This window comes from Hypanus sabinus, chromosome 8 (genome assembly GCF_030144855.1).
Source record: "Hypanus sabinus isolate sHypSab1 chromosome 8, sHypSab1.hap1, whole genome shotgun sequence".
Taxonomy (NCBI): Eukaryota; Metazoa; Chordata; class Chondrichthyes; order Myliobatiformes; family Dasyatidae; genus Hypanus; species Hypanus sabinus.
In genome coordinates this window covers 162,762,405-162,788,390 of record NC_082713.1, presented here as the reverse complement: position 1 = coordinate 162,788,390, position 25,986 = coordinate 162,762,405, and the positions used below count along the sequence as shown (strand labels likewise).

The window sequence follows — 25,986 nt, the reverse complement described above, 5'->3', positions numbered from 1 at the left end:
ATTGCATGCATTTTTGACCACCTACCTACAGGAAAGATGTAAATAAGGTTGAAAAAGTACAGAGGAATTTTACAAGGATGTTGCCGAGTCTGGAGGACCTGAGTTATCAGGAAAAATTGAACAGGTTAGGATGGATAAACTCTTCTTGGGCTTCCAGCCAGGTACAGGTATTGATTATAACCAATATTTCAATGACAAATTCTGCCATCTTCTTTAGAGATGATGCCTGGCCATGTCTAGTCTGGTGGTATTACTACTCCTGCATTCCGACCCTCCTGACTGGTTAGTCCTCATCCAATCAGGTTTTCATTCTCCCACTTTGTTTGTAATTGAAGTCCAGTTCTTGGTGTGGCACCTTCATCTTTATTAATATTCTTTTTTTTCTGATTTTATTTAAATGGCTTCCTTTAACAGGCAATCCGAAAGCTGTTGGCGTGGTACAATAGTTTTGCGCCATCAAAATCAATCCTATGGCCATTGGACATTAGGTTAGAACTTTATTCCTTGGAATGTAGAAGATTGAGAGTAGATTTGACAGAGGTATACAAAATTATGAGGGATACAGATTAGATAGAGTAAATGCAAGCAGGTTTTTTCCACCGAGGTTGGGTGGGACTACAATCAGAGGTCATGGGTTAAGGGTGAGAAATTCAAGTGGAGCAAGCAAAACTTCTTCACTCAGTAAATTGAGAGAGTGTGGAATGAGCTGTCACCAAAGTGGTGCATACGAGCTTCATTACAACACCTAAGTGAAGTTTGGATAGGACAAGGATGGTAGGGGTATGGAGGGCTGAGGCACAAGTGCAGGTCGATGAGAGTAGGCAGTTTCTATGGTTCGGCATGGCCTAGATGGGCTGAAGAGCCTGCTTCTGTGCTGTACTTTTCTATGACTCTATACAGTCCTTGTTCCCTTTGGAATTCAAATAAAATAACTTAAACAACAAGTTGCATTAATAAATAGCCATTATGTTAATGACTCTATGCAAGGTCATTTTCAGGTGTATATCCAAGAAAAAAAAAGTCACAAAAATTGATACTGAATCTTAAAAGAGAGATTAATGTAGACAATCCAAATTCTTAACCAAAGATTGTCAGTGTTCAACTCTGTATTAAATTTGTGGCTCTAGTTCAAGATTTCCAAATTCCCAGTGGAAAAAATCATGATTCTAGCACTTACTCAGTCAAGCAGCTTAAAAATATTGTATTGTAAATACTGTAAACTTTCTTGAGATTACTATCATTCTTTTGTAAATGAAGAAAATGAGAATAAATACATATGGCAGAAACATACCATTTAAGGACCACAAGATGGCATTGATGTTGATAGACACATTGCAGCAGTTATACTTCAAATTGTTGCTCAGGTATTCCATTTGGATGTAAAAGAGGAGACAACAAGAAAGGACAATAGTAGAGACAAATCTAACTTGTGTCACTTGTGCAAAACCAATGCATGTCTATAATCAGCTTCTTAAACCCTAGAGTGAATTTATTTATTTATTTATTTATTGAGATACAGTGCAGTAGCTGACCCCCAATTTAACCATAGCTTAATCACAATATACAATGACCAATTAACCTACAAACCGGTGCATCTTTAGATTGTGGGAGGAAACCCACATGGGGAGAATATACAAACTCCTTACAAGCAGTGGCGGGAATTGAACGTGTGTTGCTGGTACTGCAAAGCGTTATGATAACCACTGAACTATCATGCCTGTAAAAAAAAATGCAGGAGCACAAGTAATCTATTTCATCCTTCAACTTGCTCCAACATTGAATATGATAACTAAACTTCTAGTTTAATGCCATATTCTCATTATTTCTATATTCTTTGATACCTTTTGCCTCTACATAACATCCGTTTCCTTCCCACAAATATCCACTAACTTGATCCCCACAGATTTCTGTGGTAAAGAATTTTACTTCACTGAACTAAGTAATGAATTTCTTATCTCAGTCATAGATGTCTAGACCCTGTCCCCCCCACCCCCCAACTTCCATCTGGCCAGAGTCAATATCCTCCTTGCATCCAGTCTGTCAAACCATTAGAACTTTGTACATTTCAACAAGAGCACCTTTATTTCCTTATATCACTGCCATCCTAGTAATCAATCTAGTGAACAACCTCTCCAGCAAGAATTTATGTTGAGCTTTAGTTGATATGTATGAGGAGGACAAACAAAATAATTGACAAGATATTAAATAATTCTAAGTAACAGAGAATTCTGGAAATGCACATCCAGATACCTGTTTAAGTGCTTGACAAAGTACAGGACATACTAAGCGTTGAATACAAAAGCAGGCAGGTCAATCCTATCAGAACTGCAAAAATACTGGTTAAATGATCTCCAGTACTTTTTGAAAGACTGACGTAAATCTCACACAAGATAATTCAATATCTAGGTAATTAACATAATGGATTTACTTGTTCATTTTGTCTTTTTTATACTACAGTAGGTAATTAAAATAGAAATTTGATTCTGTGTTATTTCTTCAATATATTATTTCAAATTGTATGTTGCTTTTTGATTTGCACTTTTGTTCCCTAATCAATTTGTTTCGAAACCAAGTGAGCTATCTTCCACAAATCATAATCACAGTATCAAGAATATGCACATTAAATGAAATGTTCTTGCAATACATGAATGAACCAAGCATAAAATGCAAATATAACTATACTTATCAAATATTTAAAAGACATGAGCTATATTTAAAGTTACTGTTATTCAACAAACTGCCATACTGTTACTGTTAATCGACAAATTGGTTAGGAACATTTATTGGGATGGAAAGTACTGATCAAAAAGCAACATCCAATTTGAAACAGACAGTGGGGTGGAAATACATCTCTACCAAAGGACAAGAGGTACAAGAGACACCTTCCCACCGCTAGCCTGCAGGTCACCATTCCATGGAGCAGGAGAGGGATGGTCGTATGAGCAGCTGGTACGTATCATAAGCCCTGGTTATGCGACCACTGACATCAGGCAGACAATCTCTGAAGAGTGATAATGACTGGAGTTACCCATCTTGAAAAGACACTGTCCATAAGAAGGCAATGGCAAACTATATCATATGATATGGCACATAATGATGATGGTAATGATGTCATTCTAGACCTTACCTGTTCTGAGAAACAGAGAGATGTTGAAGCATTGGCAGCCAGTAATTGGACAGCTCCTTTAGAGTGGAGATACTATTGTCATCCAAATACAAGTCACTGAGTAACACATGATTTTCAAATCTCGGTAACTGCAGAAAAATTAAAGATACTTTGGAGACTTTGCCTGTTCATTTTAAATATGAAATGCACCTGTGGTGATCATATTGTTGTTAAATATACTTTATGTTGAACTAATATTTCTGCTTTATTTGATCGATTATTTTCCTCGCTGATTACAAACCACTTTATTTAAAAACTTCCAACTTTTGTAACAAAGGCTGAACAGCCTTCACTGAAAGGTACAGATAATATAGTGGTTTTCCTGCAAAACTGAAATGTATTGCAAAATTTGTTGTTGTTATTCAGGAAAAGTGATAGTAATCATGTACAAGATAGTTCCCAAAACACAATGACAAAAATTTAACTGTTATTTCAATGATATTGGAAAAACATATAATCTATAAATATACATGCAAAGAAACTATCTAATATGAATTCAACTATGTCCAATTTTTATTTCATATTTTAGCATCTATAATATTTCGATGTCGAATTGACCTCTATGAATTCTAAGTGTTAACCAAAAAATAACATAACCGCAGTATTCCACTGAGAACATCAGCACAATTATCTGAAGTGGGATTTAAACCACCATGTCTGGATTGAAGGGTAAAAACTGCTACCACGGGAAACAAGCTCATGCTTTAAAATTGCAAAGGCCTGTACACCCTTTTTGCAAAATACTCTATCGAACTGGAACATTCTGCATCAATGCTAAGCTACATAACAGTTAGAATTGTCCTTAACCTGAAATATTAATATTGTCTCTTTTTCTAAATTTTAGAAAAATTTAGGAAAATTTAAGGATCATGCAATCTGCTGCATCATCTGCTGAATGTTTCCACCATTTTATATTTTTACTAAGCTTTGCAAACCCATTCAGCAAATACCAGTCTGAACCAGTGATGAATCCTTGTATGCTAGCAGTAGCAAGCTTTGTTATAAATAACATCAATTTGTTGTGGCAAGATGAGAAAATTCTGTCGACAAAAAGCTGACAAAATTTCTTCGAACCAGTTAGCCCATTCCCTCTGCCTTAGCTGATTGAGAAACATGTATAGCTTTTGACAAGTTTAACAGTATTTTGAACATTAAAGAAACCTCTGTTTCAAAAGTGATTAAAATTAATTCTTAACAACAATTCCAAACACTGAACTAAATTCAATTGATGCAAAAGGGTGACTGCTTGGATTTCCAGCATCTGCAAATTTTCTCTTGCAAGTTAATTAAAATGTGTCTTTGCCCTTGTTATAGCCCCTCTCAATTCAAATGAATGGATATGGCATTCCTATTCATAGAACTCATACCCAGGAATCATGATTTGGGGGCACATACATGGGGAACTGCCACCGTATCCCTGCAGAATGCAGGTTTTTAAATCCAGAATTTCATATTCATTACATCTTCTGTTAACTGGCAAACTGCTGGAAGTGTAATTTAATACTGATGCAGGAACAGAAACAGCATAATAGCATTTGAACCACAGGCCAATGACTGTGCAGTGCCTAATGGAATCAGATTAAAGGCTCATACAAGGATTGAGAAGGAAAAAAAGAATGTGTGAACTATTTGTCAAATTAGTACCAGAAGAAATGAAGGGGAAGATAGCAAAATAGAAAAAGAAATAGAAAATAAAATAAATGTTTGAAATCATAATGAATACTTCTATGAGTTTCCCCATTTCTGATGGCTTAATTTACAATGATAGAGCAGATGACTGGCAACAATTAACACTTAGTTCATGCTTAAAAGGGCACTACAAATGAAATGGAAAAGGCCCAGTCTTCTGTCCCTCATTGAATTAGTATTTACTGTGTTAAAATAGCATCATCAATCTGTCATTGCATTGAAATAGTGAGGTAGGCAGCCCCATGCCAATTGTGAAATTAACTGCAGAGCAGCACAAAACAACTTTTGTACTTCTGTTTTATTAGTAGTTGTCCCATACTTGAAGTTGCTGTGCAATGAGTGCTATTACACCTAATCATATTGGCAGCACATTAGGAAGTGTTAATGTCTTAATTGAACAGAATTGCATCAAATCCATTGACATAAATTTAAGGCATTCAACTTAATTAATGCTTAATATATTCTGTGCATTTGTGTCATGAGAGTTTCTAAAAAAAAGCAATGGCATATATTTCTGGCAAAATTCTGTCTGGGACTGAATGAAAACACTCAATTAAGTGGAAAAAAATGTCATTAAATGCAAGCCTTGGAGGGGTTTCAAGGTAGTAGTCTCATTTCAGGGATCTGATGACAATAATATATATCATTTGAGCTTTGCTTTGACAACTTATTGCAACATCCAGATCTTTTGATCACATTACTTATGGTTGCTCCTAGCTATCCATCAGTCACCTAATCCCAGTACAAAGAGGATGCAAGACTCCCCATTGCAATATTGCAACCCTTATTCTAAATTGCTTTACTTTCATTCTGTTAATAATCAATTTCACATTTACTACTTTACCTCAGAGAGGTTGTTGCTTTGTAACTTCAGAGTTTGAAGAAGTCCACAGTTATCAATACCTTTAATACTGCTGAGATGATTAAAGGAGCAATCAAGGTAAAGAAGAGTTGGAGTTTCACTTAACCCTTTGGTGCTTATCAATTGATTATGATCTACAACCAGCCTCTGGAGTTTCTTAAGAGATTCCAGACCACCTGGAAAATATCAAATACATTTGTATATGAATATTCTTTATTCCAATACACATTCTACTGTTGATTTTCACTAGCCCTTACTCCCTGCATTTGTATTTAACACTTTCTAAGCTTTCACCATGTAAAAATAGAAAAAGGTTTCTTCTGTTCCATTATGATGTGCACAGTGCTCTTAAATTAACTTAATGTGAACTCAAGAACATTTTGAAAAAGCTCAGTTTTAACACAATGTGATGACATTTGTGCAAATAGGGCTCACAAGTATCCAGCATCGTATGGAATTTCCTGTATTGACGGGGAAACTTGCTTGGTCATTTGATTTGCATATACACTAGGATCCAAATTTTCTCAAACAGAAAATAAAGAAGCAGGAGCTTGGGGGGCAGGGCCAGGAGACAGTAGGTCAGTCTTCAGCGATGTAACCATTCTGTTTCTGATATACTGAGAAGTCCAATACCATATTGTGAACAGGTAGTACACAGAACATTGGCTGCAGTCCAAAGTCAGAAAATCTTGGTTTCTTCATTATTACTACTACAAATATTCAGAACTTCAGTCTGGGGCATTTCTTTGACTGCTTGCCTGCACTTCTAATTCTTGCTGCTCATATGCTCACAATCATATTGCCATCACCAACCTCATCAAATCTGGAGATCTCCCATCGACTTCCACCAAACTCATAGCTTCTACTTCCTATCCAAGGTCCACAAACTTGACTGTCCAGTTAGGCCCATTGTCTCTGCCTGCTCCTGCCCCATTGAACTTGGGTCCACATACCTCGACTCCATTCTATTCCCCTCAGCTTAGTCCTTTCCTACCTACACCCACAACAGTTCACATGCTCTCAATCTCCTCTGCAACTTTCAATTATCAGGCCCTGACTGCCTTGTTTTCACCAAAGGTGTTCAATCCCTATACAATTCCATTTCCCCCATAAAAAAATTCTTAAAGCTCTTGACTTTGACAAAAATCCCAACCAGTTCCCCTCCACTGCCACCCTCCTCCATCTGGCAGAACTGGTCCTCACGTTCAATAATTTCTCTTGCAGCTCCTTCCATCTTCTCCAAAACTCAAAAAGTAACCATGGACACCTGCATGAGCCCTAGCTATGCCTGCCTTTTTGTTTACTATGTGGAATAGTCCATGTTCCAAGACTTCCGTGGTAATAATTCCCAACTCTTTCACCCTACATTGATGACTGCATCGGTGCTGCTTCATGCACCCATACTGAGCATGTAAATTTTATCAACTTTGCCTCCAACTTGCACCCTGCCCTTAAATATACTTGACCCATTTCTGACACCTCTCTCGCTTCCTTTAATCTCTCTAACTCCATCTCTGGAGACAAGTTGTCTACCGACATCTTTTAAGAACCAACCGATTCCCATAGTTGTCTTGACTATACCTCTTCCCACCCCGTCTCTTGTAAAAATGCTATTCCCTTTCCTCAGTTCCTTCCTCTCCACTGTATCTGTTCCTTTCCAAAACATCAGAGAAATCCTCCTTCTTCAAAGAATGGGGTTTCTTTTCCTCCACAATTGATGCTGCCACTACCAGCATCTCCTCCATTTCCCGGACAATGGGGCTCAGCCCATCTTCCTTAACAGGGATAGAGTTCCCTTGTTCTCACCTACCACCCAATGAGCCTCCACATCCAACATATCATTCTACTTAACCTCCACTATCTTCAATGTGATTCTACCAGCAAATACATCTTTACATTCCCCACCCCTCACCTGTACCCCACTCTCCACTTTCCACAGGGATCGCTATCACCGTGATTCTATTGTCTATTCATCCTTCCCCACTAATCTCCCTCCAGGCAAATATCTCTGCACATGAAATAAAAGATACACCTGCCCACTCACCTCCTCTGTCACCTCCATTCAGGGTCCCAAACAGTCCTTCCAAATGATGTGACACTTCACCTACGAATCTGGCGGGGTTGTCTACTATATCTACTGCTCCCAAAGCAGCCTCCTCTACATTGGGGAGGTCAAACTTACGGTGCCTATAAAAAGTATTCAACCCCCTTGAAAGTTTTCATGTTTTAAATCACAGTGGATTTAATTTGGCTTTTTTTGACACAATCAACAGAAAAAGACTCTTTCATGTCAAAGTGAAAACAGTTATCTACAAGATAATCTAAATTAATTACAAGTATAAAACACAAAATAATTGATTGCATAGACACTCAGCCCCTTCAAGTCAGTATTTAGTAGATGCGCCTTTGGCAGCAATTAGAGCCTTGAGTCTGTGTGGATCGGTCTCCATCAGCTTTGCATATCTGGACACTGCAGTTTTTCACCATTCTTCTTTACAAAATTGCTCAAGCTCTGTCAGGTTGCATGGGGCTCGTGACTGAACAGCCCTTTTCAAGTCCAGCCACAAATTCTCAATTGGATTGAAGTCCGGACTCTGATTTGGCCACTCCAGAATATTAACTTTGTTGCTTTTAAGCCATTCCTGTGTAGCTTTGGTTTTATGCTTGGGGTGATTGTCTTGCTGGAAAATAAATCTTCTCTCAAGTCGCAATTCTCATGCAAACTGCATCAGGTTTTCCTCCAGGATTTCCCTGTATTTTGCTGCATTTATTTTACTCACTACCTTTACAAGCCTTCCACAGCCTGCTGCAGTGAAGTATCCCCATCACATGATACATGATGCAGCCATCACCATGCTTCACAGTAGTGATGGTGTGTTTTTGAAGATGAGCTATGTTTGGCTAATGGCCAAAAAGTTCAATTTTGGTTTCATCAGACCATAGACTGTTCAGAATCTTCCATGTCTTCTGGACAACTCTAGCTGAGATTTTGTGTGAGTTTTGTTTTGCAACAGAGGCTTTCTTTTCGCCAGTTCCCATAAAGCTGCACCCAGGCAACAGTTGCTGTATGTGCAGTTTCTCCCATCTCAGCCACTGAAACTTGTAACTCCTCCAGAGTTGTCATAGGTTTCTTGGTGGACTCCCTCACTAGTCCCCTTCTTTCATGGTCACTCAGTTTTTTGAAGATGGCCAGCTCTAGGTAGATTCACAGCTGGGCCATATTCTTTCCACTTCTTGATGATTGACTTAACTGTACTCCAAGGGATATTCAGCGACTTGGAAATTTTCTTGTATCCATTTCCTGACTTGTGTTTTTCTATAACCTTTCTCAGAGTTGCTTGGGTGTTCTCTCTTCATTGTCTCATTTTTTGCTGGGATACTGATTCACTATCAGTTGGACTTTCCAGATACAGGAGTATTTTTACTACAATCAATTGAAACACCTTGACTGCACACAAGTCTCCAAAAAGATTGCCATTTAACTAATTATGTGACTTCCAAAACCATTGAATGCACCAGTGATGATTTGGTGTGTCATTTTAAAGGGGAGTGAATAGTTTAAGCAATCAATTATTTTGTGTTTTACATTTGTAATTAAAATCACTTTGTAGAGATCTGTTTTCGCTTTGATATGCAAAAGTCTTTCTGTTGATCATTGTCAAAAAGCCAAATTAAATCACTGTGATTCAATACTGGAAAACAATAACATAAGAACTTCCAAAGGGGGTAGATACTTTTTACAGGCAATATAAATTAGGGGACCATTTTCCCTTGCATTTCTGCTCCATTCACCAAAAACAGAATTTCCCAGTGGCCATTTTAATTCCTATCCCCATTCCCTTTCTGACATGCCAGTCCATGTCCTCATTTTCTGCCACAATGAGGCCACTCTCAGGGTGAAGAAGCAACATCTCATCTTCTAAGTAGCCTCCAAACGGATAGCATGAATATTGAATTCTCCTTCGAGTTTTTTTTCCACTTTCACTTCTCCCTTCTTCTGTTCCCTACTCTGGCCTTTTACCTCTTCTCCTCACTTGCCTGTCACAACCTCTGGTGCCCTTCCTTCTTCCCTTTCTCCCATAGTCCACTCTCCATTCCTATCACATTCCTTCTTCTCCAGCCATTTACATGTCCCACCTACCTGGCTTCAGCTATCACTTTCAAGCTTGTCATCTTTTAAAATCTGGTATCGTCCCCCTTCCTTTCCAGTCCTGAAGAAGGGTCTCAGCCTGATATAGCAACTGTTTATTTATTTTTCTAGATGCTGTCTTTCCTGCTGAGTTCCTCCAGCATTTTCTGTGTGTTGCTCTGGATTTCCAGCATCCACAGACTTTCTTGCATTTATTTATTGCTGACAAATTTACTTTATGCCCTATCCTCTGATGTTCAGGTTAGGTCACCTGAGATATCAGTGCCTCAAGCAATGCCAGGTCTGACTGTAGGTCATAATACAGGGCACTAAGGTCTTAAACCAGGTTTGGAGCATGGAAGAGAAGGTTGGGTAATGAGCACAGATCAGGTAGATCCCAGGCGAGAGGGCAGGTCAAATTGTGACTGTAAATTTACTTGCATCTCATAGACCTAGACAGGTCTCCTAGCATTCAGCAAATCAGATGCACCAATTCACTGTTAATGCTGCCTGGATCGCCAGTGACTGCACCACTACGTTATATCATGTGGGGCAGGTGAGCCAGGAGGTTGATCAAACACTACACCTGGACACCTCCATCTCTTCAAATAATTTCTTATAAGGCCATAAGATATAGGAGCAGAATTAGGCCATTTGGCCCATCAAGTCTGTTCTGCCATTTCATTATGGCTCGTCCATTTTTCCTCTCAGCCCCAATCTCCTGCCTTCTCCCCGCATCCCTTCATGCCCTAATCAGTAAAGAATCTATCAATCACTGCCTTATATATACCCAATGACTTGACCTCCACAGCTGCTTGTGGCAAAGAACTGCACAGATTTGCCACTCTCTGGCTAAAGAAATTCCTCCTCATCTCCATTCTAAAGGGACACCCTTCCATTCTGTATCCTCTTATCTTAGACTCTCTCATCATAAAAAACATCCTCTCCACATCCACCCTATCAAGACCTTTCACCATTAGATAGGCTTCAATGAGGTCACCCTTCATTCTTCTGAATTCTACTGAATTTGGGCTCAAAGCCATCAAACACTGTTCATATGAGAAGCTGTTCAATCTTGGAATCATTTTTGTGAATTTCCTTTGAACTCTCTCCAGTTTCAGCACATCCTTTCTAAGAAAAGGGACCCAAAATTGCTCACAATACTCCAAGTGAGGCCTAACAAGTGCTTCACAAAGCCTCAACATTACAGCCTTGCTTTTATATTCTGGTCCTCTTGAAATGAATGCTAACACTGCACCACAGCCAGTGGTGGAGATGATGGCCAGCAGGTATTCAGAAGATCAAAGCAAAAGGAACACATATGTGACTGGATAAGATCTCAACAAGCCCCACTAACATCCTGTCCCTACTTCTTGAGATCCAAATGTTGGCAGCCTAGCTCACCAAGATTAACATACTGGAAAGACAAGCAGAGTAACTAATTCAGAATGTCCACTGATAAAACAATTTAATCAAGTGAAAAACACTTTCCAAGTAAACCCAGAAGTTTGCAGCTGTCACTTGCCCACCTATCCGAGTGATGTTATTGTATGATAATTCAAAGATGCGTAGGCTGCTGCATTTCTCCAGACCATGCAGAGAGGTGATCTGATTATGACTGAGCAGAAGAACACAGAGATCCTCCAATTCAAGGCCATGGATATTTTTGATGTTATTTTTCTATGTAGACAAGAAAAAGATTTTGGATATAATTTAAAATTGTACATTTATGTTTGTCATAATAACTGCATATTTTAAGGGTAATTTACTGTTATGCTTTAGAGGGGTAGATAATAGTCAATGTAGTATTAATTCACAGGAATTTTGGTGAGAATATGGTCTTTTTGCTCCTCAACAAATCAGAAGGCATTTAGAAATTTGAGCCAATTTGAGTACTATTCATTTCAACCTTAAATAAGTCAGCAAAAATTTGTTTAACCATCTGCTTTTAGGAAGGGGATTGCACTACAATTAAATTTAAATATTTTAGTACCTTAGCAACTAGTAGTACCTAACAATTTTCCTTGATATGATTGTCATTAAAGTGATGTTTGCTTTATAATTATAGTCTTACAAACCAGTGAATTTAAAACGAGTAGCAGCAACATTGTCTCTAATTCCCCTTGTGCATGAAATGATTTTGAATAAATTTGACTGAAGTAATGTGCTTCTTACAACACGTTGTTATCAGAGATGTCATGTACAGTTGGTCAAACAAGGAGGAGGCGGTTAATATCTGGACAGTCCTTTCTCTACAATTGAGATAGCCTTGAGAAAAAATTAGCCATTGCCAAAATGGTGCAACAAATAACATGACTGCCCCTTTAAAACCAAAATTAGATAAACTAGAAGAATGCTTTTGTTTAAAACAGGAACATCCCAAGGTAAATTACAAGCTAATTAGTGAAGAATGAGAAAATAATGGTCTAATATTCTCCTAAATGCCCAGCATCATCTTTGGTCATAAAAAAACAGATAAAAAGAAATAATCCAAAAATATTATAGAGGAGATTTGATAGAAGTATACAATATTACGAAGGGTATAGATACGGTAAATGCAAGCAGGCTTTTTCTACTGAAGTTGGGTGGGATGGCAACTAGAGGTAATGGATTAAGGGTGAAAAATAAACAGTTTAAAGTGGAACATGAGGATAAACAACTTCACTCAAAGGTTCATGAGAGTGTGGAACAAGCTGCCAGCTGAAGTGGTGCATGCGATCTCAATTTCAACATTTAAGGTAAGTTTGGATAGGTACATGAATGGTAGGGATACGGAGGGTTGTAGTCCCAGTGCAGGTCGATGGAAGTCGACAGTTTAAATGGTCAGGCACAGACTAGATGGGCCGAAAGGCTTGTTTCTGTGCAGTACTTTTCCATGACTTTATAAATAGTTACCTCTTTTTTGTAATCATTGCTTGATTAATAATTATTGAAGCAATTTTAATGTGATGTTTAATCTAACAACCAAAAGTGTGATAATGGACATCTCATATTTTGTTAACTTTTATAAGTGTACTTAATTGAGATTTTGATAAATGAGTGGGAACAATGATGCAAGAAGAATGCAATTACAGTTAGAATAAATCAATAGTTATTCAACAGCAAATTATTTTTTTACCTGTACATCTATATACTGTAAACCTTTGCAATCATTGACACCCTCTAATGTCTCTAGTTGACAGTTTCGAAGTATTAGTGACTTCAGTCTTGGACACTGTGAAAGGGTGGATAGGCTACAACCAGGCAAATCTTGAAGAGTAACAGTTGTAACCTACATTAGAGAAAAGTATTTCATTATACCAAAAACTATCTGGTATCAAACATACTCTTAGATTGTTTCCAAAGTTTTCAAATGGCTTAATTATTTGTTTGTTTATTCATACAAGTAACATCCAAAATTAAAACTGAAATCCTACTTCTGAAGTTCAATTTTGTCAGCTAGCTGTATAAACACATTCAAAGCTAAAGAATTAACCTACTTCACAAATATGATTTTTCAAATGGCAATGATACAATGCCAGAATTATCGTGAACTTGTTAAAACTTTATTATTTTCAAAGAAAAAAAAATGAACAAAAAAGGCTATAGGATTTCACTATGGAATATTTTGCAGAGCAAAACTTACTGAATAAACTTCAACTGATAAAATTTCAATTTCTTCAATGTTACATTTGAACAGCTAATGATAAAAATTGAATTATCCATTATTTTCAAACAACTTTCAGATTAAAGAAATTCATACATAATCTGAGGCAACTTCTTAAAACCCAACAAATCAAATTCATGACAAAAGGACTACTTTATTATTAAAGTTTCAGTTAAGAAATATCAAAATATACTAGTCTAATAATACATTATACTATAAGGATGTGAATGCATCTTTCCATCATGGCCTCCACTTTGATGAGTTATGGGATGTTATACAGCATTTAATTATTGTGATTCTAATGAACCAGAATTTGCTGATAGTAGCAAGTTTTAGGAGGATATATTTATTAGTATATCAGTTCTTCATTTCTGGAAACAGACGAAGTATGCATCCCTTAACAGCGTTGATGTGCCGAGGAATCCAATTCCATCGCTCCCTGAAAGTGGCTACACAGGTTGACAGGGTAGTAAAGAAGGTATATGGCAAGCTTGCCTTTATTTGTCAAAGAACTGAGTTCAAGAGTTGAGAAGTTACACTGCAACTTTATAAGACTTTAGATAGGCTATATCTGGATTATACATTCAATTCTGGGCACCCCATTACAGGAAGTATGTTGAAGCTTTACAGAGGGTACAGAAGAGATTTAAAAGGATGCGACCTGGATTAGAAGGCATGTGCTAGAAGGAGAGGTTGGACAACTTGATTGTTTTCTCTAGAGTTGCAGAGGCTGAGGGGAGATCTGACAGAGGCTAATAAAATTATGAGAAGTATAGGTAATGTAGAGAGCTGGTATCTTTTTCCTGGTGTTGAACTGTGTAATACCAGAGGCATGCATGCAAGATGAGACAGAATCATTTCATAGGACATGTTCAGGGGAGGTTGATTGTAAGAACTGGTAAGGGCTTGGGATGTGCTGCCAGAGGTGTGGTGAAGGTATTCGAGAGATGTTCAATAAACAGCACATAAATGCGCAGCAAACAGAAGGTTATAGATATGAAAGAAGGAATTAGTTTAGCTGGATATTTTACTACTAATTAGTTCAGCACGACTCTGCACACCAAAGAGCCAGTTTTTTTGCTTTACTGTTCTATGCTCTCGTGCACTTGCATTAACATAAATCAATAGCTTTGAATCATCGTCTGAGGCCTGACATGGTCACTCTATCAGAAACCTCAAAGCAGGTGGTCACGATAGAACTGGCAATTCCTTGCAAAGAACAGATTGAGAAGAAGTTTGAATGCAAGAAAGCCAAATACCAGGAGCTGGTAGAGCAGTGCCAGAGACAGGGGTGGAGAGCAAGATGTGAGTCTACAGAGGTGAGTTGTAGAGGTTTTGCTGACTGCTCCCTGTGCAAGATCTACTCTCTCCTTGGTATTACAGGGCCATCAGGACCATTGCAGAGGATGCTGAGCAAGCCTCCACATGGGTATGGATCAAGAGGTGAGAGGCATGGACCAATGCTGCTGGGATTGATCCAGCCTGATCAATCCTGGCTGGATCACCTGGGTGAGAGTGTCCGATGTTGAAAGGGGCAAAGCACTTGATGACCCCAGGTTACATCACTGATGATGCGTCCCAGTGCATCTTAGGATGTATCTCAGCATCAGAAACTTGACTTGTGAAAGATACTCATGGGGACCTATAGTTCAATCACAAGTTTGTGAGTGAGCAACATCCTTTCAAATTTCATTTCCACAAGTTAGGCCTTACTGCCTAACCACATAAAACTTCAAACAAACACTCACACACACGCCTACCCTCCTCTCATAGTGGAACTCAAAATCAGCCCTTCTCTGGCCATTGATGCATTAGGAACACCAGTGATTATCTCTATTCCATTAGTCAAAACTTTAACTGCTTCTCCATCAGCTTACGAGGGGTGATTGATGGGTTCATGGCCTAACGTAGAAGGAGTTAATTTTAGAAAACCTAGCGCATTTATTTTTCAACATAGTCCCCTCCTACATTTACATACTTAGTCCAGCAGTCATGGAGCATACGGATCTTGGACCTCCATAAAAAGTCCACAACGGGGTGATTGATAAGTTCGTGGCCTAAGGTAGAAGGAGATGTTATACAGCCCTCATTACATGCACATGCAGATCAACCCTTTGAGTGATCAAGCAGAAAGTTTGAAGTTAATAACTCATCTCCTTCTACCTTTGGCCACAAACTTACCAATCGCCCCGATGAGTTATTAACTTCAAACTTTCTGCATCATCACTCAAAGAGTTGAACTGCATGGGCATGTAACGAGAGCTGTATAACTCATCTCCTTCTACCTTAGGCCATGAACTTATCAATCACCCCTGCTGTGGACACTTTCTGGAGGTCCAAGACCCATATGCTCCACGACCACTGGACTAAATGCGTAAATGTAGGAGGGGGACTATGTTGAAAAATAAATGTGCTATGTTTTCTAAAATTGACTCCTTCTACTTTAGGCCACGAACTTATCAATCACCCGTCATACAAAAGCACACAGGCTGATCTCAGACAATCGCTGCCACTGCCAGCTTCTTAAAGCATGGGTGTTCATAGATTGCACTTACATCCTCGGAGACCTCTTACAATTTTCTCCTCAAAGGTTCAAAGTAAATTTATTACTGAAGTATGCATTTGTCACTATATATTACATTGAGACTCATTTCCTTGAAGATATTTATGGGAAAAAAGAAATACAATAGAATTTACAAAAAAAACAGAGCGTAACAAAGACTGATTAGCAACCAATGTGCAAAAGACAAACTGTGCAAACAAAAAAAAAGAACTGAGGACAGGAGTTGTAGAGATTTCTTTAAAGCAGAGGTTCCCAACCTGGGGTCCATGAACTCCTCGGTCAAAGATAAGGGTCCATGGCATAAAACAAGTTGGGAACCCCTGCTTTAAAGTAAGTCTGCAGGTCATAGAATCAATTCAGAGCAGTAGTGATTGAAGCTATCCACGCCGGTTCAGAAGTCCGATGGTTGCAGGGTTCCTGAACCTGATAATGTTGGACTTTAGGCTTCTGTACCTGCTGCTCAATGGTAGATGGCCTAGCCACTCTCTACTGAGAGCTGTATTAAGACAGTGGTCTGGCTGATATTTGGGAGGGTACTGAGAGTGGCCTGAGGAAATATCAGGATTTGGCTGAAGAGCATCAGAGCAAACGTTAAGATAACAATTGGGGAGTTTGCCACTTTCAGCCATGTATTCAGTACAATAGGCATGAGGATACTTGAGAGTCAACAGGGTTTGTTTTTACTCTTCAGATTATTATTTCTTGGAAATTACTGTAGGAAATCCACATATAGTGTAATATTACAGCTGTGTGGTAATTCAGGATTATATTTGGTCATTCTTACCAATAGTCTGTTAGAACATGGAACAGTGCAACACAAACAGGCCCTTCTACCCACAATGTCTGGACAGAACATGAGGGCAAATTAGACTAAGTCTCTTCTACCTGTACATGATCCCTTCATTCTCTGCTCTAAGAGTGAGTCAACATGAACTTACTACCTTAATTTTTCACTCAGTGAGCTCCCTTACAGAGGCAAAATATATTCAAGTATACTTGTCATTCAACCATAAGTTCGAATACAGCCAAATGAAACAGTGTTCCTCCAGGGACAAGGCGCAAAACACAGCACCAACAGTCACACATAGTACATATAGTTATTTTAGCAGAAAGACATACAGTCACACAAACAACAATATAGCCAAGTCTCCGAGTGACATGACCTGCATATTGATGGTGCATGGGGTGTTGTCCTGGAACTGTTTCTGAAAGAACAAACACACAGCAGTTCCTCATCACAAGCTAATGCAGCAGCAGATGAGCACAATCCACCTTAATGTGTTATACAGCAATATGTTAATATTAAGAGTAAAGTAAAACCAGAGGAAAATTTCCCCAAAAGTTCAACTTGAAAGCACTTGTCAACCAAGTAGCATGTGGCAAAATGAGACTGGCAAACTGATTGTAAAAAATATTTATAATAACTCAGCATTTTCAAAGTCAGGCAACAATAAAATAAGCACATACCTGCTGAAGTGAGGTCCAAACACCCGAGCGCAATATTGCTTCAGGACTCAGCGTGGGCAGTCTGCTGACCGGATTACTCCGAAGTTTCACTTGTTGCTTCACTTTCTTTTTCTTGTTTTCATTGAATATTTTGGACCAGGGAATACATGTTTTCATCCAATGTAATCTCTTTTGCTCAAGGTGATCAGGAAGAGCAAGCTCTCTGGTGAAAGCATTCTGAAAACTAACATCCATGTTTTCAATTAGTTCATCAGCAGCAATCTGAGCTTCACTTCGTAGCTTGTCTTCACTATTATTTAATACTGATTGACTATCACCTGATAGTTTACCAGGGAATGTGTCTGCAACTGTATAAGGAATAACTTCTTGCAGTATGTTATTTTGGGGTACTATGACATTGGATTCAATGGTAAGAGTATTTGCTGTTTTACTTTCCATGACCTCTTCAGCTGGTAGTTTCTTTTCTACTTTTGCATATGAAGCTCTTGCAGCTGTACTCTGACCTTCAATTTTACTGGGATTTATGGGAGAGTTGTCCCGTGTATTAGAAGGCAAACATATATTTTCATTCATATGAACATACACATTATCATTGTATTTGAAGGTTTCATTCTCCTTCATGCTGGAAGTAGCAGGAACTTCTTCGAGTAGCTGCAGCACAACTTTCTTCTCAGTTTTTTCCTCTGTTTGTTCCATGCACTCATTCGTTTTTTCTTTCAGCAACTTTTCTTCTGCTTCCTTTTGTTCTTCTTCCTTTTTCTTTTTTTGCAGTTCTTTTTGTTTCTCCTCTTCTTGTAGATTTTTCACTCTCATTTGTTTCTCCTTTTCTAACCTCTGTCGTTCCTGCTCCTTTTTCTTTTCGTACTCAATCCGTCTTTGTTTCTGCTCCTCCCTTTGCAGCCGTTCAGCCTCTTCCTGCTTTTTTGTTTCCTCCTGTTCAACTCGGCTCTGTTCTTGTAGTTTTTTTTTAATTTTCTCTTCAAAGTCTTTCCTTTCTTGAGCCATCTTGAGCTGGAGGTCTTCTCTTCTCTTCCTTTCATCCTGTTTCTCCTTCAGTATTGGAAAATACTTTTTAAGTGTTAAAAATGTCCGAAATCTTGCCTGAATCGTTGTGGCTGCTCTGTAACGCAGCTCTTCCACTCGTTTCCTCTCTTTGTCCTGCTGCTCTTCAAAGATTCTTCGCTCTTCGTCCAGTTTCATTTGCAGTGATTGTATGAGTGCCTAGGAATTCAAAACATCAAACAAATATTCATGTTTGTAAAAATATAACTTGACCCAATTGAAACAATGGGGTGAATGAATAAAAATGTGGAGTTGAGGTCAAAGACAAGTAATGGCTGAAAAGCAAAAGAAAAAGGCTCAAGGGATCACATCATCTACTCCAGCTCCTATTCCTTATATTTTAATCCAGTACTGGATGAGATACTTCACTGCATTTAAATTGGGATCATGATAGAAAGAACTAAATGAACCATACTTGCTTCCTTCTTATTTACAAAGATTCAAACATTCCTCACCTCATGATGTTTTAACTCTTTTGTCAAAGCCTCCTGGTTCTGTTTGATTTTCTTTTCCAGTTTAGCCTGCTGTTCCTATGTAAAATACACAAAATTGTAATGTACTACGTATTAGGCAGATAACAGATTGCATACCATAAGTAAGTAATAAGACCATTGTACTCTTACAGTGTTAAAAAGATACTTGCAACCACAGTCAGCTGAAAATACCAAAGAGGTAAATGATTTTACAACCTCAGATTACATCAGAATCAGGTTTATCACCTGCATGTGTCGTGAAATTTGTTAACACACAGAAATTTGTTACATCACTGATGGTGCTTATCCCATTTACTTCACTTCTTGCAATATCAAGGAATGGAGTGTGCACTGAAAATAGCAGTCACTTAAAATATTTTGAAATATTAAACACCCATCAAAGGCCACCCCTCAATATGGGGCCTACTCTTTCTCTTGGAGAATTTTCCCACACTGCAAAATGAGGAGTATTGGACTGAAATATTAATTCTATTTCTCCATTCCATTCTCCCAGTTTCTCTGAGATATCTTTTCTGATGACAAGACATTACACAATAGAGCTTTTGATATGCCTCATTGTTTTCTCTTATGCACAACTTTATCTCTTTCCTTTAGCCGTGAATTTATCATGGGCCTCTATTTCTCAGCCTTCTACTCTAATCTTTTTTCTACCTATTCCTTATCTTCTATTTCAACAACACACACAAAATGCTGGAGGAATTCAGCAGGCCAGGCAGCTCTTATGGAAAGAAAAAAAATCAACATTTCAGGCCAAGACCCTTCATCAGGACTGGAAAGGAAGAGAAGTCAGATGCAGAAGGTAGGGGGAGGGGAGGAAGAAGTACATGGTGGCAGGTGATAGGTGAAACTGGGAAAAGGGGAGGGGTGAAGTAAAGAGCTGGGAAGTTGATTGGTGAAAGAGATAAAGGGGCGGAGAAGGGGAGGGTCTGATTCGAGAGGATAGCAGATCATGGAAGAAAGGGAAAGGGGAGGAGCACCACAGAGAGGTGATGGCAGATAAGGAGATGAAGTGAGAGACAGAAACAGGCATGGGGAAAGGTGAAGTGGGGGGGGGGGGGGGGTAATTACCAGAAGTTCAAGAAATCATAGTTCATGTCATCAAGTTTAGGCTATGGCGTTCATGCCATTAGGCTGCCCAAATGGAATACAAGGTGTTCCTCCTCCAACCTTAGTATGGCCTCACTAAGCAGTAGAGAAACCCAAGGACTGACAATTCGGAATGTTAGTAGGAAGTAGAATAGAAATGGGAGATCCTGCTTTATCTGGCGGACAGAGCGACAGTGTTCGGTGCAGTAGTCTCTCAATCTACGTTGCATCTCACCGATATAAAGCACTGAATCCAGTAGACTCACAGGTGAAATGTCACCTCACCTGGAAGGACATTTGGGACCCTGAATGGTAGCAAGCATGGCACTTGTTCCACTTGTAAGGATAAGTACCAGAAGGGAGATCAGTGATGAAGAGGGACAAGTGGACAAAGGAGTTGCATAGAGAGTGATCCCTGCAGAAAGCAGAAAGTGATGTGGGAAGAAAAGATGTGCTTGGTGGTGAGTTCCTGCTGGAGATGGCAAAAATTAAGGAGAATGATGTGCTGGACACAGAGGCTAGTGGGATGTTAGGTGAGGACAAGAGGAACCCCATCCCTGGTATGGAAGCAGGAAGATGACATGAGGGCAGATGTGTGGAAAATGGAAGAGATGGAAGTGAGGGCAGCATTGATGGTAGAGGAAGGGAAGCCTCTTTCTTTGAAGGAGGAAGACACCTCAGTATTTCTGGAACGAAAAGCCCCATCCTGAGAGCAGATGTGGCGGATACGTAACTGAGAGAAGGAGTTGGCATTTTCGCAAGTGAAAGGGTGGGCAGAGGTATAATCAAGATAGCTGTGAGAGTCAGTGGGTTTATTCCAGTATCTATGAGGATCAGTGGGTTTATATTTCATCAGATACTATTTCAATAGATCTTTTTCCGTAACTTTATTACCTTCGATGAGATTCAAACACCATCATATCTTTTCCTCAACATCCTCCCTTTTCAGCATTCTGGATGGACTGATTCCTCTAAATTTCCCTGATATGAACTTCCTTCTCCATCAATTGCACCCCTTCTCACAACACTGTTATGCAAAAACCTGTCTTTTTACCTACATGTACAGGTGTGACACAGGAATTAGCAGTAAAACAAAGACATTTATAAAACTATTGCTGATGCAACTGTAATCTAGCTATGTCATGATACATCTTGGTAACAACAACATAGCTGGGAAGGGGAATAAGGTCCTGAAGCAAACATAGGAAACTCCGAAGGAAACTAAAAAGCAGGACTTCAAAGACAAATTCTCTGCAATGCTGCCTGCATCGTGTCGGGGAGAGCAAGAGTAGGATGATGCAGCAATTGAATGTGTGGCTGAAGAATTGGTGCAAGGGGTAGATTTGTGGATCATTGGGATCTCTTCTGGGGAAGTTATAATCTGTACAAAATGGCCAGATTACGTCTGAGCTTGCGAGGGTCCAACAGGCAGGCTTGTTGGAGCTGTTGCGGAGGGTTTAAATTAAATTGGCAGAGCGATGGGAAGAACACAGTGATAGAACAGTTTGGTAAAGGTAAATGCAATGTATTCGATGAGGAAGAATAGGCAGCAGGTAGGGTATAAATGCAGTTAGTTGTATGGCTTGAAATCTGTTTAACATGGGAAGTATCAAGAAAAAGGGTGATTCATTTGGATCACTACATAGAACTACGGCATGATGCCATTACAGAGATTTGGGTGTCACAGCACAGGAACAATTACTGGATGCTCTGGAGTTTATTTCAAAAGGGACAGGAAGAAGGACATAAAAGAGGTGGGGGAGTGTCAGTGCAAATCATGGCTATTAAGACAGCTGCAGAAAGAGAGAACATTCTGGAAGGATCATCTACTAAGTCAGTGTGGATAGAAGTCTGGAACAGGAAAAGAGCAATCATTCCACTGGAAGTATTCTATAGGATGCCCAATAGCAACAAAGGCACTGAGAACAGATTAGTAGGCAGATTTTGGAAAAGTGCACAAATTAAAGTTATTGTTATGGGTGATTTCAACTTCCCTAATATTCATTGGTACCTCCTTAGTGCAAGAGGTTTAGATAGGGCAGAATTTGTAAGATCTGTTCAGGAAGGACTCCTGACACAATGTGTGGACAGGGCAACTAGAGGAAGGCCATGAACCTGGTCAGCTAACAGATCTCTCAGTGTGCAAGCATTTCAGAGACAGCAACCACAATTCCTTGATCTTTAGCATTGCTTTGAACATTGACAGGAGCAGACAGTATGGGAAAGTATGGCTTCGGCCTTCTCTTCCCCACCATTCCTGATGAAGGTTCTCGGCCTGAAACATTGGCTATTCTTTTCTCACGGATGCTGCCTGACCTGCTGAGTTCTTCCAGCATCCTGTAAGTATGGGAAAGTACTTGACTGGGTGAGGGGAAATTATAATTCCATTAGGCAGGAACTTGGAAAATAAATTGAAAACAGACATACTCAAAGAAATGTATCTCATGAAAACAAAACCCTAAATAACAACTTCCCCACTAAATCTGCCTGTGTTGCCAATGTCTGGGAACCTTGAACTTATACACTAAGTTTCCTTACCTTCATAAGTTATCATGTGTGTCATGTGTACTGATGTGCTCTACACCCTGGTTCAGAGAAAGTTTTCTCATTTCTATACACATTATATAGTTAAATATGTTATATACATGAATATAGTTAAATGTCAATAAACTTGACTTTCTTCATCAATATTTGCTAAAGCCCAACCAGTCCCTGTTTATGTTCTACTGTTATTAATCTCCCCAAAGTGCCTTGCCTCACACATATCAGGAATAAATTCTATCTGTCATTGCTCTGTCCATCTTACTAAATGATCAAAAGTATCTTTGCAGTCTTCAACTGGCCTCTTCAGTACAAACACTACTGATTTACCCTTAGCAGATAATGCCTCAGCTGCTATGTGTGTGGTTCTGATAATAATTACCTGCCTCTCTACTGTTAGTTTCTCTAGGTTTTCTACAAATTGTTTCTGCCTGCTCTTAGCTCGCTCCTCTTCCTCCTCCACTTGCTTCTTCTCTTTTTCTCTCTGTTCCATTAGCTCTGCCAGCTTGATTTTCTGTAGTCTTTTCTCTTCAACTTCCCATTGCTGCAGTGTCAGCTGGCAGCGCTCCTCCACTTCTTTGCATTTGTAAGTTATAACATCTTCATTATCTGAAGAAAATAAAACAAAAGTGTGTCCGTCTACTTTGTGAGTTTTCTTTCATAATTTTACTTTAGACTTCAAGCTAGTCCAACCTATAGCCAATTCTTTTGAGGCCAAGTTTCCAGTATGACAGAGTAATTTAACTTCTATGAACTTATCATTGAATGCTTACATTCACATCATTAATTAACATTTTCATTTATAAGTCTTCAATTACGTTGTCTCATGTTCCTATCAACTTCTCAATGGATCAATTTTTTTACAATTAAGAAAATACTGGAAATACAAGAAATCCATCAAAGAAACTAATATACTGGAAAGATATTGCAGGCTTAAGCGTAAACAAAAATAACAGATTATTATCAGTTCATGAAGACAAAATAATAGGAATTAATAAATAAACATTGAGTATAAGGTGCTGAAGTATTCATAATTGTCACAAAAGAAATCCCAATTTTTTTTTTAAAGTTTTTTTAAGCTGTAGAGGATAAAAACAAAACTAATAGGTAAAAGGCTCTTTGGGTGAGGCAATAAATACAGCATGTGTCATTGGACCCCAATCATCTGTCCTTTTATAAAGGTGAGACAAAAAACTAACATCGTTCCAAGTCTCTGGTACATTTGGTTTTACAGAAATGCTCTCAAAGCTTTGCACATGAGACAACAGTTTAAATTCAACACAAAACACATAAGACACAAAGATATTTACTAAGGAATGGAAGCAGTTGATATACGCTAGTAATGGTGAAGACTGTTAGTTCAGATAGGTAACAACATCTCCTCCATGATCTCCATCACCACAGATGCACCACAAGGCTGTGTGCTTAGACCCTGCTCTACTCACTTCACACTTATGACTCTGTGGCTAAGCACAGATCCAATACCCTATTCTAGTTTGCTAACAACACCACTATCATAGGCGGTGAAGAATCAGCATGTAAGAGGGAAATTGAAAATCTGGCTGAGTGGTGCCATAACAACAACCTCTTACTCAATGTCAGCCTAGGAGATGATTACTGACTTCAGGAGAAGGAAACCAGAGATCCGTGAGACAGTCAATGCAGAATTTATTATGAGAGTACATACATGTCATCACATCACCACATACAACCGTGAGATTATTTTTCTGTGGGCATACTAAGCAAATCTACAGAACAGGAACTGTTAACTATAAACAAACAATAATCGTAGATATAAATAAATAGCAATAAATAATGAATATGAATTAACAGAGTCCTTAAATTAATGTAGTTATGCCCTTTTATTCAAATGTCTGATGGTTGAGGGGTACTGACTGTTCTTGAATCTGGTGGTGTAAGTCCTGAGGCACCTGTACCTTCTACCTAATGGCAGCAGCAATAAAAGAGCATGGCCTCCAGATGGTGAAAATCTTTGATGTTTTTATACGGCAATGTTTCATGTAGATGTGCTCAATGGTTGGTAGGGTTTTACCCACTACCTTTCGTAGGATTTTCCACTCAAAGCCTTTGGTGTTCCCATACCAAGCTGCAATGCAGCCAGTCAGCACACTTTCCGCCACACATCTATAGAAATTTGCCAATGTTTTTGATGACATGCCGAAACTCTGCATACTCCTGAGGTGCTTTCTTCGCAATAATATTTATATGGTGGATCCAGGACAGAACCTCTGAATTAGTAACACCCAAGAATTTAAACTTACTGACCCTCTCCACCACTGATCTTCTGATTATTACTGACTCATGGAACTCTGGTTTCCTGCTCCTGACGACTACAATTGGTTCCTTGGTCTTATTGATGTTGAGTGACAGGTTGCGATTATTACACCACTTGGCCAAGTTTTCAATCTTCCTTTGATTCATCAGCCCCTTTGATACAGCCCACAACAGTAAGTTTGTCAGCAAACTTGTATGTATATACAACAAAAAGTATATCTTAATACACTTGGAAAACTACTCAATGAAAGGAGCTTGATTAATGCTTCCTTCATATATTGTACAGTTTACCACTACAGCAATATTGTAGGTTTTCATAAATGAAATAGGCTGTGGTCAGCATGGTTTCTTCAAGGGAAATCCTGCCTGACAAGTCTGTTGGAATTCTTTAAAGAAATAACAAGCAGGATAGACAAAGGAAAATTAGCTAATGTTGTCTATTTGGATTTTCAGAAGGCCTTTGACTAGATGCCACACGTGAGGCCACGAGCCCATGGTATTACAGAAATAAATCAAGTATGGATAAAGCAGTGACTGATTGGCAAGAGGTAAAGAGTGGGAATAAAGGGAGCCTTTTCAAGCTGGCTGCCAGTGACTAGTTCCACAGGGGTCTGTGTTGGGGCAGATTCTTTTTACGTTATATGACAATGATTTGGATGATGGAATTGATTACTTTGTTGCGATGTTTGCAGACGATATGAAGAAAGGTAAAGGGCAGGTAGTTCTGAGGAAGTAGAGAGGCTATAGAAGGATTTAGACAGATTAGGATAATGGGCAAAGAAATAGTACATGGAATACAGTGTCGGGAAGTGTATGGTCATGTACTTTGTTAGAAGAAACGAAAGGGTTGACTATTTTCTAATAGAAAGAATATACAAAAAAACTGAGGTGCATATACAGAATGGGGAGCAGAATAATGAGTGTAATCCCTTCTGTTGGGGAAAGGTCCCTCCATATGTCAATTAAACCAACATCCTCAAAAAGTG

General features: G+C 38.9%; 1 protein-coding gene across 11 annotated transcripts in view; it reads right to left on the bottom strand.

The window, feature by feature from the left end:
• Nucleotides 1–25,986, bottom strand: part of lrriq1 (leucine-rich repeats and IQ motif containing 1) — a 162,385-nt gene that overhangs the window by 120,449 nt on the left and 15,950 nt on the right. For all 11 annotated transcript variants that reach the window (XR_009513741.1, XR_009513740.1, XM_059978414.1 and 8 more), the window contains 7 exons: nucleotides 23,088–23,314; nucleotides 19,040–19,114; nucleotides 17,523–18,743; nucleotides 12,965–13,117; nucleotides 11,376–11,526; nucleotides 5,700–5,893; nucleotides 3,128–3,255 (listed from right to left, as the gene is read on the bottom strand). Coding sequence is in view for 9 of the 11 variants with exons in the window: in XM_059978414.1 (XP_059834397.1) it covers nucleotides 3,128–3,255; nucleotides 5,700–5,893; nucleotides 11,376–11,526; nucleotides 12,965–13,117; nucleotides 17,523–18,743; nucleotides 19,040–19,114; nucleotides 23,088–23,314 (2,149 nt within the window). In the remaining 2 variants the exon portion in view is untranslated. The remainder of the gene's footprint in view (nucleotides 1–3,127; nucleotides 3,256–5,699; nucleotides 5,894–11,375; nucleotides 11,527–12,964; nucleotides 13,118–17,522; nucleotides 18,744–19,039; nucleotides 19,115–23,087; nucleotides 23,315–25,986) is intronic.